At 48.6% G+C, this 15,930-nt stretch overlaps 1 protein-coding gene across 3 annotated transcripts in view; it reads right to left on the reverse strand.

Moving 5' to 3' along the window:
* The window catches only part of LOC119227227 (ryanodine receptor 3-like), a 71,082-nt gene that overhangs the window by 19,354 nt on the left and 35,798 nt on the right, over positions 1 to 15,930 (reverse strand). For 2 of the 3 annotated variants that reach the window (XM_062557205.1, XM_062557204.1), the window contains exons 30-61: positions 15,665 to 15,873; positions 15,389 to 15,588; positions 15,145 to 15,211; positions 14,900 to 15,060; positions 14,624 to 14,789; positions 14,084 to 14,170; positions 13,593 to 13,819; positions 12,602 to 13,409; positions 12,132 to 12,332; positions 10,935 to 11,037; positions 10,505 to 10,636; positions 7,169 to 7,442; positions 6,919 to 7,033; positions 6,532 to 6,664; positions 5,838 to 5,941; positions 5,608 to 5,743; positions 5,214 to 5,400; positions 4,999 to 5,107; positions 4,802 to 4,922; positions 4,208 to 4,377; positions 3,569 to 3,789; positions 3,343 to 3,433; positions 2,649 to 2,789; positions 2,074 to 2,237; positions 1,910 to 1,988; positions 1,382 to 1,471; positions 1,143 to 1,289; positions 940 to 1,002; positions 711 to 786; positions 415 to 538; positions 189 to 304; positions 26 to 93 (exon numbers count right to left, since the gene is read on the reverse strand). In XM_062557205.1, the coding sequence (XP_062413189.1) occupies positions 26 to 93; positions 189 to 304; positions 415 to 538; positions 711 to 786; positions 940 to 1,002; positions 1,143 to 1,289; positions 1,382 to 1,471; positions 1,910 to 1,988; positions 2,074 to 2,237; positions 2,649 to 2,789; positions 3,343 to 3,433; positions 3,569 to 3,789; positions 4,208 to 4,377; positions 4,802 to 4,922; positions 4,999 to 5,107; positions 5,214 to 5,400; positions 5,608 to 5,743; positions 5,838 to 5,941; positions 6,532 to 6,664; positions 6,919 to 7,033; positions 7,169 to 7,442; positions 10,505 to 10,636; positions 10,935 to 11,037; positions 12,132 to 12,332; positions 12,602 to 13,409; positions 13,593 to 13,819; positions 14,084 to 14,170; positions 14,624 to 14,789; positions 14,900 to 15,060; positions 15,145 to 15,211; positions 15,389 to 15,588; positions 15,665 to 15,873 (5,090 nt within the window). Of the gene's footprint in view, positions 1 to 25; positions 94 to 179; positions 305 to 414; positions 539 to 710; positions 787 to 939; positions 1,003 to 1,142; positions 1,290 to 1,381; positions 1,472 to 1,909; positions 1,989 to 2,073; positions 2,238 to 2,648; positions 2,790 to 3,342; positions 3,434 to 3,568; positions 3,790 to 4,207; positions 4,378 to 4,801; positions 4,923 to 4,998; positions 5,108 to 5,213; positions 5,401 to 5,607; positions 5,744 to 5,837; positions 5,942 to 6,531; positions 6,665 to 6,918; positions 7,034 to 7,168; positions 7,443 to 10,504; positions 10,637 to 10,934; positions 11,038 to 12,131; positions 12,333 to 12,601; positions 13,410 to 13,592; positions 13,820 to 14,083; positions 14,171 to 14,623; positions 14,790 to 14,899; positions 15,061 to 15,144; positions 15,212 to 15,388; positions 15,589 to 15,664; positions 15,874 to 15,930 lie in introns of all 3 variants that reach the window. The other variant, XM_062557203.1, reaches the window with a different exon arrangement.

The raw sequence follows: 15,930 nt of genomic DNA on the forward strand, positions 1-15,930 counted from the left end.
AGACGGATTCATACTACAGCCTCACTTTGGCAAAAAACTTGATTTCTTGTTCATGAGGGGAGCGGTCCGTCTTGCCACTGGCAGCCATGGCCTCTGGATTGAGAGCATGAAACACATATTTAATAGTAAATAACGAGAACAGTTGAAGTATCTTGCAGTCAGGTCCTGGGTATTATTACCATACACACCCAGGTGTGCGATGAACTCCTGAGCGGAGTCCACATACTTGAGCAGCTTCTTGAGGAACTTGTAAGCGAACCTCTTCTCCATGGAGGAGGAATCCTGCTCCAGGTCCTTCAAACCTCTGCATTAAATATCAGACACTTACTATTAATCAACGTTTAAATGACCCAATTCACAGTGGAGCCTACACAAACATATTAATATGCAGCAGACAACGCTGGGATTGTTGACCTTGTGATGCTGTAGCCGTTGATCTGCAGAAAGCGGAAAAGGTCCGCCGCTTTCTCCCGGTCTCGGGCCTTCTCTTTGCCGGTCAGCGTGTCATAGGGCACCAACAGAGGGTGTGTTCCCCCTCCTGAAACCACAGACAATCACATCTACACGTGAAGTAGATGCATCATCCTGCCGGACGCATTTAGTCGAGCCCGATGACACGTGTTAAAAATGCCCCTGACCCCTTACGTCCCCCCCCCCCCTCCCCCCTGCACGGCCTGTTGAGTCCATGAAGGAATTCATGAGCAAATCACCTCTGCTTCCAAGGTCACTCTTTTTCTTCTTGGCCCAGATGTTGTGATAATTTTCAGCCAGTGCCTCGACCATCCCCTTGAAGCAAAGACAAAGGAGACAATCAGTGAATCTCACAGAGGAGCACGAGCCTCTCAAGCAACTCATTCACGTTCAAGAATTACTGCTTTTTGCATCAGCCCCAGACGGAAAGATTGCTTGATTCAACAAAAGAAATTTGAAGTCACTCACTTGCAATTCTCTGGATAGAACCACGTGGCTTGTGTCTATCGGGCTCGGATTGAAGCCATTTGCCTAGAAAGATTTACAACGAGACATTGTTACGAATAATAAAATCTTTGAGGACACAAGATTTTGCATTTGTTGAAATTATTATTCTGCTTTCAGTCTATTATGCAATATCAATATTTATTCCGTCATTCTTTGCCCTGTACCTGTGAGGCTTGTGAGATCTTTCGCATCTTCTCATTCTCCCTCTGCAGGGACATGCTTTCTCCGTCCTTGGTCCGGTCGATGCTCCAGCCCATCGCCAGCATGCTCTTCAGGGACTCTCTGATTGGCCATCGGTAAATCTCTTTCTCCTGAAAGACAGACAACGAGGAACGAGGACTGAGCAGGTTCTGTAATGGAGCTGTAATGGTTCTGTTCCTCACAAACCTCACATGCTGCATACCTTCTCTGTCAGCGCTTTGTAGACTCTGAGCTGAGGGTGAATCTTGGCCTTCTCATCCACACAGTCTCCATATTTCCATCCCAGCAACACCTGAGGCACACGCACATAGGGCTGTAGGTACACGGGTAAGCGATCTTCATTGCCTTGACAAGTCCTCTGAAGGATATGACTCATTATTCTAAAGGCTCGGTAGGAGATTAAGTACGCGTGACACATCAAAGAGTCATGGTTGATTCACTTCTCGCTGTTCTCGGTTCTTGTTCATTTTTGGTTGATAGATAAAACAATGCGAGCTAAGCAAAAAGGAGACGTCCTAAAAGGGAAGGATCGAATAATCATGGTATTGAGCCGAAGTTCACTCACGAATGAGGCTACTTTTCTGCTGGATTAGAATCCGTATTTCCCAAGAGAGAGACATTTTAAGGATCCTCTGGTTTTCTTAACAACACTTTAAGACTTGCTTCAAGACCTAAACTCTGCAATAAAGTACTTATTTTGCGAGATGAAAGTTCTCATCTTTGGCCTTACCTTCTCTGCAGACCACTTATCATGGGCGTGCTCTCCATATTTGTTGGCAAAGTGCTCAAGCTTCTCCGGAAGAGCAAAGCTGGCAAGAAAAAATGGAGTACAGTAGAGAAAAGTCAGGCTTATAGCACGATTCTTATTTACGTCAGACTCCAATGGTGCCTTACTTTGCAGTACTGTTGGGTCTGGGGTCAAAGTTGCCCTGAGCATCCACGGAAACGGGCTTCTCCACTGTGGTGGTGACTGAGGCGTCCACGTAGTCCGGCGGCAAAGCTCCAGCGATGGCACTAAGGCAAGGCATGGCCATCTTGAAGAGCTCCGCGTCATATTTCTACTCGGTGGGAGAAATCAATGTCATAGTCATAGCTCTAAGGTTTAGACTCCAGTTATGGAAATCAAGTTATTATTTCACAAACACAAGACATATGTTGAATTGTTCATTCAATTTCGGACTTAAATAAAGAGATACAGAAGAGAATTATTCTAGAAGATGAAAAACAGTCTGCAAGAGGCATTCGGATCAATGATGAAGGTTTCAATGTTTTCATGCCTTTTTCGGCCTACTTCTTTGAGTGCAGCTATCTGTATCGTAAACAGACTTGAGGATTTTTGTGCCAATGCATGCATACATGTTGATGAACCTGTAATAAAAGTGACCTTTATTTTACCGGTTTTCACTGCTGCAAAGCATTTCTGGTATTTCAATCTCTCGCGCAACAAGAAGCAGCTTTGTTAGTCTCACCCTTTGGGACAGAGAGTCAAATACTCCCCAGAAGATTTTCTTGGTGAGCAGTAGTTCATCCTCAGATGCCGTCCCATAGCTGCCCCAGCCCGATGGGAGGCAGTAGTACTTCCAGTTCTGCTCGTAGTGGTTGGTCAGCAGCTGGAGGACACGCGTAAAGGTGAACAGAATTTAGTAAACTGGGTTTTCAAAGACACAAGACGAGCAAGCAGCCTGAACACGTGTTCACAAAGCACAGTTTGATGCACCCCAAAGGAAACCAGTTGCCCCCCAGAATCAGCACAGATGAAATCGCAACGTGCACATGGAGTGTGTGGAACTTCACTAGTCACAACCCACCACATCTTCAGTATTTCTGCTTGTGTGTTCCGGCCTGATTGAGTGAAGCAGCGGAGTCGACAAGCCGTTAATCACACAGTCCAATACTTCAGCCCCTTGTTTTCCATCCTGCAGCCCCCCACTTCTGCCACAGCAGATGATTAATTCCGTGTGCTAGAAATGTCTGAAGGTCGCAAAGCAGCAACCACAGACAAAGGTTTCCTCATATAGAAAAGCTAATAAAAGAAAAGATGAAAGATAAGAGAGGAAAACAACTAAAAGTCACACGAGCAGACCAAAAGGCAAAAGGAGATGAGGCAAATATGAGATGGCCGAAGGGACTTAGAGTGAGAAAGGTAAGGAAAAAACATCCCACCCTGAGAGGCATCTTGCAGTACTCGGTCAGCAAGGGGACGTCAAAGACGAGGCGGCGAAGGAGCTGCTGCAACATGGAGGGACGAAGGTGCCTGCAGGGAGGAAGTGAGATTTAAGAACAAGGCCGTTAGCAAGACGCGCTGTTGATTGTTGTCATTCCGTCTGGCTGAATAACAGGCGAGTCCGTGGTCAAAAAATAGAAAAGCTTTCTTTCTGATGCTCCTCACTTGCAGACGGCCAGCAGGCACTCCTCGATGGCGTCTCTCTGGGCCTTGGTGAGCGAGCGGCCTTTGGATAGGCGGTAGATGGTGTGCAGGGTGGAGTCGACGAGGGCGGCGTAGTGCTCGGTGCCGGCGAAGAGGGGCGCGCAGCGGGTCAGGAGGGGGAGCATGGCGGAGCCGATGAAGCGGTTCATGGCCAGGGCCGTCTCTGTGGTGCACAGACCCTCCTGTGGAACCAAACAGGTCACAGGTCACAGCGCAAAAGATGACTCCGTCTAGTCAGGGAAGTAAGCCACGCAACATTAAGAAGGTAAAAACACATCCCCCCCCCGTTAGTCAGGTACCTAATTACAATTCCTTACTTGTAATCTTAAATGATGTGGTGGCAACCTTTTTCTCGTGGTCGCATTGTGCTAAAAAATGCACCATTTATTAGCACAATAAAAATGTCTTGTAAACAAACGTTCAAAATATATTAGAAAGCAGCATGTTATGCTTTAAATAAATATTAATTATATGTATTTCAAATTTCAGAACCAAAGAAAAGGCAAGGCTTAATGACAAGCTCCTCATTAATATCATGGGGAGCTCCTTGATGAAGTACATTTATCACCTCTCCCCATTGTCGGCGTCAGCTTCACCCACCGTATCCAAAGAAGTGGCTGCCCTCAGGTCGGGGAGGAAGCCCACTTCGAGTAGGTGGAGAAGAAAGCTCTGGTCCTCGATGCCGTACACTCGGTCTAAAAACAGCACCATGGGGGCCTTGTGGTCCGGGCAGAAGCAGGCGGACATGTCCGGCTCGGTCACCGACCCATCTGAGACAGATTGGGACAAGGGGAGAGTAAAACCACTCAGGTGGGAAGGAGTGAGATACTCGGGGAACCGCCCGTGGTGCATTGTGGGAAGTCTTCTCTGATGAGGAAAACCACGTGTATTCATCAGGCAGCATGCGGCAGAGAGACAAGTCCCGCCCTTGCTTATGCAGATCGATCAATACAGCGAGACAGCCTGCTGTAGAAGTGATCCGACTCGCTCGGAACCACGACCGAGAGTGCGGTAAAGGGTGGTGCTGATTAAAAAGGCATGAGCAGTGAAATTTAATCTATAAACCTTCACCCTTGCGCTGAATTTGCAAGACCTTTTTCTTCACACGAGCTAGACACAGTGTAGTAGCAAATAGACGGAAGTGTGTTGTCTGCCGTCCTGTTCTATTGGAGTGAGAACATCCCGAAGAAGCACCTTTGTTGGTGATGGGCATTTTGAGCGGTATGCTGATGATTCCCACCAGGTCTTCGGTGGGCACTAGAGAGCGCAGGATGGCACGGATACGCAGAGCCTCCCCTTTCCCCTTGTTGATGAGCTGAAGAAGGGAGAAGGAAGTGAAACAAAGTGGAGGGAAGCAACGAGTAAGTTCCATCAAGTGCCACCAGACATACATGCATCTCTGGAGCACACCGTCCCAACAGGTCGATGAGTGCGGAGTAGAAGGACATTATGGCGTTGCCCATGTGCACCACCTCCTCCTCCTCGTCCGCATCAGCAGACCTGTGAGTGGCCGGAAGAGTTGAGGAAGAGCCGTCACAAAGGCAGGACATCAGGAAGGATGCGAGCCGGGCTGATCCCCAGTGTTGGTTTGATGAGCCTCACTTACATGTCGGAGCTGACTCCGTGCACAGAGCCCGCCAGGTCCAGGGCCGGCGTCTCGGAGATCTTGATGGCTTCCTTCATGGCCGACAGCAGGCCGTTCCCTCCCTCCCCCCTCAGGGCGGGTCCGAAACACTCTGGACGGCGGATGAGCAGCTTGACCACCACACTAGAGTTCTCCTCCACGCTCTCGCCTGGAACGTCAGGAATAAAACCATGAGACTGATTCATACACAAAAGAACAAACATCATTCACGTCAGCAAGAAAATACAGCGCTACCCGACAAAACACCATCAACACTTGAATGAAGCTCTTTGTTAGCTTGGCTTAGCTAGGTGTTTGCTAGCTTTGACTACATATGGAGATAGAAATACGAGAGCGAGAGAGGATGCAGACTTACCGTTGACAAAGACAGCAAACCGCAAGAAGGAAAGGTAGCGTTCCCCCTCAATGGGGTTCCAGCCAATGTCGGGGTAACCTTTAGCCAGGAGAATGGGACAACTCTGGAGACCACAGCCTGCCAAGTAGGTGACCACCTGCGGGTAAACCACACAACATCACTCACTCAGCGATAACCGACCCAACACGGGTGAATTAAATCCCTCCTCTCGCGGCGTCATGGAGTCTCACCTTGTCCAGATCAGGCTCCTCCAGTGCAAGGGCCAGGCCGTTGTTGTCCATCACAGAGGACGCGGCCACATCGAGCGGAGTGGAGCCCCTCATGGCTGGTGAAGCTGCAATACGATATTTGTACAATTGGTGGAATCAGCTGTTTATTCTACTGCGTTTGACATGAGCACTACTGCAGGGCGGTGATGTTTTATCCTGGAATTTCATTTTTGTTTCGCTGAAACGTAGCTTGTTTGCGACTTGAGCATGCCTGACCACATGTGTCTCCCCTGGGTGCACACCTGTATCCAGGGGAGACACTCTCTCACCCCACAAGGGAGCTCTCTCTGAGACGTAGACACCGACATCTTCCAACAGAATAGATGACGTGAGTCGCTCTCTTCAGAGTCACACACACACACACACACACGGCTCTTCTAAAGGTGCGAGGCTAATATATGAGCGCTCACAGGCAGAAGGTTGGTGACGATGTCTCACCCATACTGATGAGAATGCTAGTGGCTTTCATCCCTTCTTGGAGGTTTGGTCTGTGCCACCAACCTCCTTTGAGAACATTCTGCAGAATGTCCTACAGTCTGAGCATCGACCCCTGGTCAAGTCATGTGGTCTCCATCCAGTAACAAGGCATTTAAGCTCAGCATCATTTAATTTCATTTTGTTGGCCGTTAGACAGCGACATGGAGGATGTACCCACCTAGGCCCACGCTGCTATTCTCCAGCAGGTAGCTGAGGTGGTCGAACATGGCTTTCTGGTTCTGACGGCTGATGCGGCAGAAGTAGCACAGGAAGCGGCAGCAGCTGGCCACCATCTTGGGGAAGGCAATCTCCTGCGGAACGTCGCATGCAGGGTCAAACATCTTCTCTGGTTGGACTTTAAAACGAGAACTGGAATTCCAAGTTAAAAAGCACGACGTCTCCGGCAACAGTCGCCCCACCTACGGGGTAATACGCGCTTACGAATGTGAAACACACTGAAGCGACCGCGGATACAAGCTTTCTCTGTGATAAACCTTCGGCGAGGTGAAGCACTGAACTCTTTACCGGAAGCAGAGAGAAATGTGATATGATAACTTGTTTTAACCTGGGACTTGTGTCCTCCGAGCACATTGACCATGACCTCCATGACAGTCTCATGCATGCCCAGTATTCTCATCAGGTTGGGGTGCTGGTAGAAGACTTTGTTGTTCATGATGTCACTTGAGGGGGGGGGGGGGGGGGGGGAGGGGAAAGGCATAATTAATACTCGCAATCATAATCACTAAAAACCAGATCATTCAAATACATTTGACACAAGTAGAGCTCCTCCTCCGAGGCGGCACATAACAACCTACCCGAGTCCATCGATCATGAGCTTCTCCTCCTCTTTCCCCATGCGAACCGACAGCAGAGATCTGATCTGACCCAGGGCGGCCAGGAGGTTGATGGTGTCCTGCACCGAGGCGGCACTGATGGTGTAGGTCTTCCTCATGGCGCGGAGCAGCTCGCCGATGCTGTCGTACTGCCTCCGGAGCAGGCTGAACATTTTGCGGACCAGCTCCGAGTCCAGGACGTGACACTCCTGGGCCCAGCTGACCATTGTCTGCGAAATCAGCTCCTTCAGGTTAGCTGCAAGACAAAGTTAAAGCGGTGAGCTGACGAATCATTTCAAGTCGCAGTGACACATTAAGAAAACACTTAAAATACATTAAAGGATTCAGCAGATGGGGAGCTGCACAAGAATGAAGTTGTTTCAGTCATTTTTCTGGTCACTCATCAAAAGTCCAAAGTTTACTCCTTTTCCTTTTGGTTGGGTTTTGAGAGCAGTCCCATTGAAGAAAAACAACAGGCTGAAAAATGCTAAAATGCCGAGTAGAGCTGAGGGGAATTGAAGGTTTCTTAATGCAAATGATCCCATTGACATGCGGTGAGACGGGGTGATTTCAATGACATGAAAGCACTGACAAGTGCAGCCTTGCATAATCGTATGTTAATAACATTCTAACAAAGATTCTGGTGTATTGGTTGAAACAAAACAGGCTTTTACAGATTCTGACTCGGAGATTCACCTTGAAAATAGCAGGGAAACACTCGTTTTGACACCAATGTTCCTCCAGCTTTGTGTTCTAATCCTCTGCCATCTAACGTAGCTTCAATTAAATGAGGTCACACATCTCAGTTAAACACAAGTATGTTACCACACACACGTTCCATACAGAGCTTTATCAGAAGGATGTTCAAGGGTCGTTCACTTGACTGGATGCTCCCTTCAGTGTGAGTCGTGCTTGAGCCGTGAGTTCAAAGGATGCACAGAACCAGCTCTGGAATGCAAATAAGACCTTGAGCACCGAAAAAGGGAGACAGTCTTTTGTGTTGAGCTAATATAACCGTGTGCACACATCTGTCGCTTCTATGAGCCCCAGCTTCTAAAGGAGGGGGGATCGGCTGTGTTCCAACAATGTCAGTGAGTTATTTTCTGCCGTTCTACTCAGAAAGGAAAGAAGGCCTGAGGGCTCATTCATGGAAAGGCACATTTTCAGTGGAGAGGAAGCACCGTTATCGCACGAATAAGGGAGGGTAAGCAGGAGTATTAATATATCTGTACAGTATTCTGCAAGTTACCCTTAAGGCTTCATTCAAACTTGATCAATAGTTGACACAAATGACGAATATACATCAATTTAAACAAGTTGGGGCATTCTTACACTATTTTTTCAGACCCTTGTCTCCGTCTGGTTGATTGCATCTGCCGTTTTTTTTTTCTTTTTCCAAAGACTATTTCACACAGGCAGTCACTCCCCGCAGGTCTGCGTGTGCGTTCTGAGCGACGTTTGGGGAGCCCGCAGAATGTCCCGGTCAGCTGGAACCCATCGAGCCGCAGATTGCTGCGTGGGTGTCGCACAAAGGGGGCCAGAGGCAACAGGAAGCGACGCCTCCTCCTCTCGGCCGCAAGACGTTGTCCCGACACCCGACGCTCATCCTGTCACACCGTCCGAAGCGCTCGGCCCGCTGCGCCCTCACGCCGGGGGGACATTTATTCAAGGCTTCTTTCTGGTGGATAAACCATTCATCAGCGGCCCTCTTACTTCGTTCCCATGAAATACCGGCAAAGACGAGGTCGCCTTTTGTGTCCTCGAGCTCTCACTGTGTTGCAGCTGGTGTAACACTACAGAATATATCATGTCATCTTAACTCTGGTCCAGCCTCCGGCCTCCAGGCAGGTTGTAAATTTCACCCTCCCAACATTTCTACAGCTCATTCACCTATTTCATCAGCTGGCTCATTAATCAACTTACAAAATTGTAAGCACAGCACGACAGTCATGAACTGGCTCCTGAGTCAATGCCACCTCGAACAGTTAAGCCAGTAACGTATAAATACGTGTATCACAGGCAAAACACGCACACACGTAGCAACATACATGTCTACTCCTCCCACTTTCTCCTGCACTGGACTCTTGCACAAATAGAAACGCACCCACAAGCTCAAAATGACAATATCTATTTAAACTAAACACATCGAGCGTTGCGGCGTGCTGAGATAGTAAATGATTCCACGGCCTTCCCTCGCTTCAGAGACAGATGTTATGCTGCTGACCTGCAGCTGCCACCACACGCCGGCTCCGCTAATCAATCACCCCGCACACAGCGGCCTTCCAATGTATCCAAAGGGGAATATGCACTCCTCTACTTCCATCCAGCCTTTGCTCCTTGGAGATCTGTGTGTCGGGGCTGATATGCTTCACGTCAAGGTCCCACCAAATCCCAATGGCGCCACGTATTTTACCCCAAATGCATCTTTTGTCCTCTCAGCCACTTCCTCTTATTGGCATTGCTTCCAGTGATTCTACAGGGATGGTGTGGTGATGGATGGATTCTCAATAATAAAATACCCTGTTTCCCTTCAGTTATTCATTCATCAGTAAAAATGAATTGCTGCCACAAATGGAAATATACAGTACAGGTGCATGATGCAAGCATGCTATGCTTAAAGCTAACAATAACTTGCAAACAGCTGCATGATTGATGGCCCCATTCAAACAGCGATACTTGATACTTGAGATAGAAAATGAGATGCTACCCGTTTCGCGTTTAAACGGCTTGTGGCGCCCGGGTTATTAAGTGCTGCGACTGAAATCTCTTTCTGTTACCGTGTGTGTGCTCACAAAAGTGTATTTGTGCTCATGTGTCGGTTTCATCAGGTGAAGGATTCGGGTTTTTTCTCCTCCCTCATCTTCCAGAGCGGCTGACGGAAGAAGCTCTCCCTCCGGAGCCTCTCCTCCGCCCGAGTCCGTATTACCATAATGAAATTGAAAAGAAATTGAAAAGGAAAATGACTGCCACCCCGGAGACGCAGCGCACATGACGACCACGTGACAAGTGGAGGAAAAACTGAAGGTGCTAAAGCTGCAATCCAAGGGCTCCTGCTTTGACTCTCGCCAGCCTCTGAACACAGGGAGTCGGTGCCAAAAGGAGGGAAAGAGACCCGAAACGAGCAGCATGCCGTGGAGAGGGCAGGGATGACGTATGTGAGAAATTAACTAAAAAAAGCAGTATAGAAACAAGGACTTTTTTTTTTTTACATTTAAATGAGCCAATGTGTGCATGAAAAAGCGTTATTTCCCTGCGACCAATGTTCACAGAGCCACAGGTGCTCGACGGCGTCGCTGATAAACACATTGATTTGCTCACATGGCGCGGCTTGCTCCTTCTCTGCGGGCTCCTCCGCTTTGTGAGACTGGCCTTTGATCTTGTTCACCAACATCAGCAGGCGCCCTTTGATGGACGTGTCCTGCTCGTATTCGTCTTCCTCCATTGGGATCCCTGCACAATAACAACAGACATGCTACACACAGTACACTACCCAATACAGCAATATGCTACACTTCCTGTGGGGGTATCGGACATGTCATGAGTGTGATGCATGGTATTGGGTGTATAATGGGTTAAAAAACACCCAAGCCTTTGTTATCATTATATAGTAGAATATTTCTATTCAATTATATAGTGCAAGCAATATAAGACACTTGTCTCAGGTAAAATCCTGTATTTATATGAGTATATTATAATATAATAGAACCAGCATAGCTGCTCTTAAAAGTGTGTAAGATCTGCATCTCACCACAGTGGAGCTGCAGCTGGTTGTGAAAATCATAGAGTTCCTCCTGGATGTCTGCGGGACACGGACAGTCCTCGCCCACACTGAAAGTCAGCAGCATGTTGATCTGAATTATGGAAACATGAAAGGCAGAAAACGTACTTATCTCTGGTAATTCCATGGCGACATGAACACGATGTGACTTCATTGCAAAAATCATGAAAAAAAAAAAAAAACCGCTGTGTGGCTAATTCTCCATCTCTCACAGTGGAAACGCTGAACTCTATCTCCAGCTGTGACCCACTGTGTGTGTGTGTGTGTGTGTGTGTGTGTGTGTGTGTGTGTGTGTGTGCGCTCACTACTGCAACGACACCGCAGAGAAGAAGGATGAATTTGCCTTGAGGCGGCGTTCAAATCAAGGACATTTTGGCAAAAAAACTAAAAAGGGGGAATCTGAAGAGTGGGGAGAGAAGTCATCCATGCACGGAGAAAATGACATGCATCATTTGAAGCTGTGAGCCCGCAGACTTTCCTCGTGGTCAGTAATTATGAATTCATGTATGCTTGAATGTAAGATTCATCCAATTTGAGCCATGCAAAGTTCCCTCCATTTGCCCTCTATGGGTGATTTGCAGATATGCATTAATAAGAACATGTAGCAGACACCTGAGAGTTGTCAGAATCACATGAACGGAGGTGCAAATTAATGAGAGACTGCAGTGTGATTCGGTGAAAAGAATCTGCAGGGGCAGTCCAACTCAAGCAGCACGTTTTCTATGGTTAAGATTGTACATCTTGTTACACACAAGCGAGTGAACGTTGGAGATAATACGGACATTTTTGATTCGGGGATGATAATTCGAATTCTTGTCAGCGGTGTGCAGGCTGTGTTTGATTGACATCTTCCTCACTCTTACATTTTCTATTTTACACCTACCAGGGTGACAAGTCCCTCTTACTGCATTTCTTTGAAGGGCAAAATAAACACAACATGCATGTTAGCTATTTGTATTACTAACATGGAGATTTCGAATGTCTGATGTAATCCTTTCATGTTGTAAATGCATAATGATTCTCTGCCTCCTTGGTACAAACACAAGTTTGACTACTAATAACTGACGAACACATCTTGGTAGAAAAGCTACAGTGTGGTGACCTGAAACTTCCTCCTGAGCTACATGCAGTTTGAACACGTATTTAGCGACTGTCGCCTCCTCACACCTGCTCCTGAGGGGGCGATCTAAACTCTTTGGTCTTCTTGGCGGTGACCGCTGCAGACATGTTGAGGGCCAGCATCAGCTCGTTGTAGCGGAACTTCTGGTTGTACTGCAGCTTGGAGACGAAGGTGTCGGAGAAAGACACGATGGCCTCGATGCGGTGCTTCAGCTCGCAGTCGCAGAAGTAGTGAAGCAGCTCACACATCTGGGGGAAACAGACGGCCGACAACGTTGCGTCACTGTTTGGCACCTCGGAATACACATGGGCCCACTTTTTAGAGGGTCCTTTAAGATATCATTGTGGGCGATTTCATATTTGACTGATTTCTAAATGGACCCATTACAGATGTGCATTGACGGAGCACATTTGCGGATGAAGGGATGATAAGATATTTGTTGATCTGACATCTATTTGGAGATTTACCTCCAGTGTTTTTTGTTTTTTTAAGCTGCTTGGTGTGCGTTTGTCATCACCTGGCGTTTGACGGGCTCAGGCAGCCTCTTCTCCAACAGCCCTTTCATTGGCTGTTTGGCGTCTTTGGCGGCCTCCTCCTCTCCGGCTTCCACTGCCTTCTCCTCCGTCCCCGTGAGTCCTTCTTTGTCCGTGGCCCCCGCGGCCCCCTCCTCGCGCGTGTCTCTGAAAACATTTGGGTCAACGAGCTGCAGGATCTTGTGAACGTCCTCGCTGCAGAGTACGCCCATAGTCAACAAGGTGCTGATGAGCTTCAGGATTGGCACAAACTGGTACTCCACCCCTCCTCCCACGGGGTCTCTGATGTGGTGTCCGCCGCCCTGAACGGCCTCGGTCAACATCAAAATCGATTTCTCCTTCAGCGCATCCAGTGGGATCTGGGGGCTGTAGAGATGTTGCTCCCGTTTGGTGCTGATGAAACAGGGCGGGGCGAAGTTGAGACGGGGCTTGAGCGAGGTGCTGAGCCCCACCCCCGGCGGCAGGTGCCTTTTGGAAGCATCGGAGAAGAGGCGAATGGAGCGCGTCTCGGCCGTGACGGGGATGATGAACTCGTCTTTCATCGTGAGCCGGGCCTCTTTGGCCGTCTCCAGGTGGGTGCTGATCAGGACATTGTAGAAGCCCTCGCGCAACATGCCCGACAGGTACTGATTGTCGATGGTGTACAAGAGCTGTGATTGGTCCAGGTGGCTGCAGAGGGCGTGGGCCACACGGGTGTTGCCCAGAGCGCAGAGGGCACAGTATAGCTTCAGGGTGTGGTAGTGGAACTTCTTCATGTCTTCCTGCTCAGAGAGCTCCATGATGTCGACACACCTTTGAAAAGAATCATCAAAACACATGTATTCTTCTTCAAGGACAAACGGGTGTAATTTACCACACAGGATAGCAACATGAGGATCGTTAAAAGGCTCCGTGGCAGCTTTGACCTCTCATCTGAACGCGATGCCCTCGGAGAGATCAACTTAAACACACCGAGTAGATGAACCACTTTAGCACCTGTTCTCCTCGGGTATATGAACGGCCAACATCTGCAGGGGCTCCACACACTGCACCACCCAGCCGTGTCTCTCATTCACCCTGGCTGTCTCCACCTTGAGGAAGGTGTTGGGCATGCGGCTCCACAGCACGGCGCTGATGGTCTGGACATCTAGACGGGGGGGACACTGGGGCACCGGGTTCTTGTGTTCACTCTTAAAGATGGCGGACGACAGAGGCATGGCATTCTGCAGAGGGAATATTGTGTGTCAAACAACTGACGTAAGCATCAATCATGTTGGTAAAACTGGTTTGGTGTAGCGACATGCATGCTAAAACATTAGCCGGGGGATCCGAGCAGGAGAGTGCTGCATCTCTGAACTGAGAAGATTTTTACTGCCTTAAAGGTTCAAATTAAAAAGGAGCATGCTGTCAGCGGAAAAAACAGTGGTTGAGGGATTCTTTTCTATGGACAATGTAATGATACGACGGACATCAAGAAGGCAGCAAACCTTTATTTTAGCCAGCTCAAACTGGAAGAGGTTGGGACTGGTGGGTCGCACAAACACCGCCGGGAAAAGCTTGGTGTTGGGTTCCACCTGGAGTGGGAAAAGAAAAGAAGAGTGCACATACAAAGTTTAAGAAGCAGCAGGACAGCATGACTCGCAGGAAAGCAGCTAATGATTCATCATGGAACTCCTTAGTATGTGTATGCACCATCATTCAAGAGGGCCGATGACTCAGCGCTGTGTGAAGCCTCACAGAGTTTCAGTGAGGGAGAGCATAAGGAGATTTATAAGCTCCTTTAAGATGCAGCTCCCAGATGGACAAATTCTAAAATGCAGACGCTGAAAATGAAGGTGTGAAAAAAGTAAATGACTTACTGGTGGATGGAATTATTCATTAATACAAGACGTGAGTGAAAAAGCAAAAATCTCAAAAGGAGCTTTTAGGAAATAACCTTAAAAGAGATTCAGGACATTACTTCCCTACAGACTATAGTTCAGAAAACCCAGTATAAAACCCAGCAGAACAGCATGCGTACTGGGTACCTGGTAGGATGTGGCGATCTCCTTGCCGTGGGCCGTGAACGTCAACAGGCCGGTGGCCAGGTCGATGAGACACCCAATCTCCAGGTCCACGTTGCTGCGGCTGGAAGCGTGAGCCGCGTTGGTCACATCAGCGCCCCACACGATGTAGCAGTTACTCCTCCGGACACTGTTAGTGTGCAACGATCAGTCACCTCGTGTATGAACTGCAGGTTTTTATTTATTTATTTATTTTATTGGACGAAAGGTCGCCCTCACCCCACCAGAAAAAGGTCTCACCTCTCGTGGACTCGTCCTCGCTCGTCGCCCAGGGTTACGGTAACCGATCGTGTTTTGCTGAGGTTAAAGTTGCTGCTGTAGTAGTGGTAGTCGGGGGTGACCCATCCGACCCACACGCCGGCGGGGTCCTGACCAGAGAAGACCCTCACCGAGTGGTAGTACTGTGATGTCACACGCGGGAGTTAGCCAACGCTGTAGGTGTCGCAATCAAGTGGTACTAAAAAAACAAAACGGTCATTACATACCGTGGTGATGCTGCCGTAGTCCACTCTTTTACCTTCATCGCTTTGCCTCACAGATCGCAACGGATATCTATTGGATCAAAAGACAAGGGATAACGTTTTTGCTGAGTAACGTTCAAAGATGTCCGATAAACCGTCTGCCTCACAATGACTTTGATCATTTACTGACGGACAGTGAACTCGAACGGTCTGTGTTGATGTCATGACTGAGTGGAAGTGGACCGCTTCCGGGGTTTCTTTTGAGCACCTGTGTTTGACTTTGAGGCTGTCGTCCTCGTGGACTCCGTTCATGTCCACAACGGGACTGGCTTTGAAGACGGAGTGGAACTCCACGGGCATGCTGAGGCGACAAAACACCATGTCCGCGTTGCTGTTCTGGCTGCCAAACGTCTTGTGGGTGACTTTGAGACACGGCGGGCTGTCGACCGTGCCGTCGATCCTCGTCACCTGCCAGCGGGAAGGTTATTTTTTGCATTGTAGCGTTATCTTGATTTTAAAACCGTCGCAATGCTTTTGTTCTTACCGCGATGTGGTTATGGTCCTTTGGCACGTTGACAAAAGTAGGGAGGCGCTTGCTGAACCACATGGTGACCTCTCGGTTCATGTTGACGGCGAACGGTTCGAATCCCTCTTGGAGGCCGCACATGGTGTAGTACTTGAAGGTGCTGGCGTCCTTCCCCAGATTCATACGGCCCACCTGAGCCAGCCCGAGGCTACACACCGGAATAAACCCTGAAGAGGGGAGAGGAGAGAATAAATAACCTCTAAGAACACACACAGCAGGTGGAG

Source organism: Pungitius pungitius, chromosome 14, assembly GCF_949316345.1.
Source record: "Pungitius pungitius chromosome 14, fPunPun2.1, whole genome shotgun sequence".
NCBI lineage: Eukaryota > Metazoa > Chordata > Actinopteri > Perciformes > Gasterosteidae > Pungitius > Pungitius pungitius.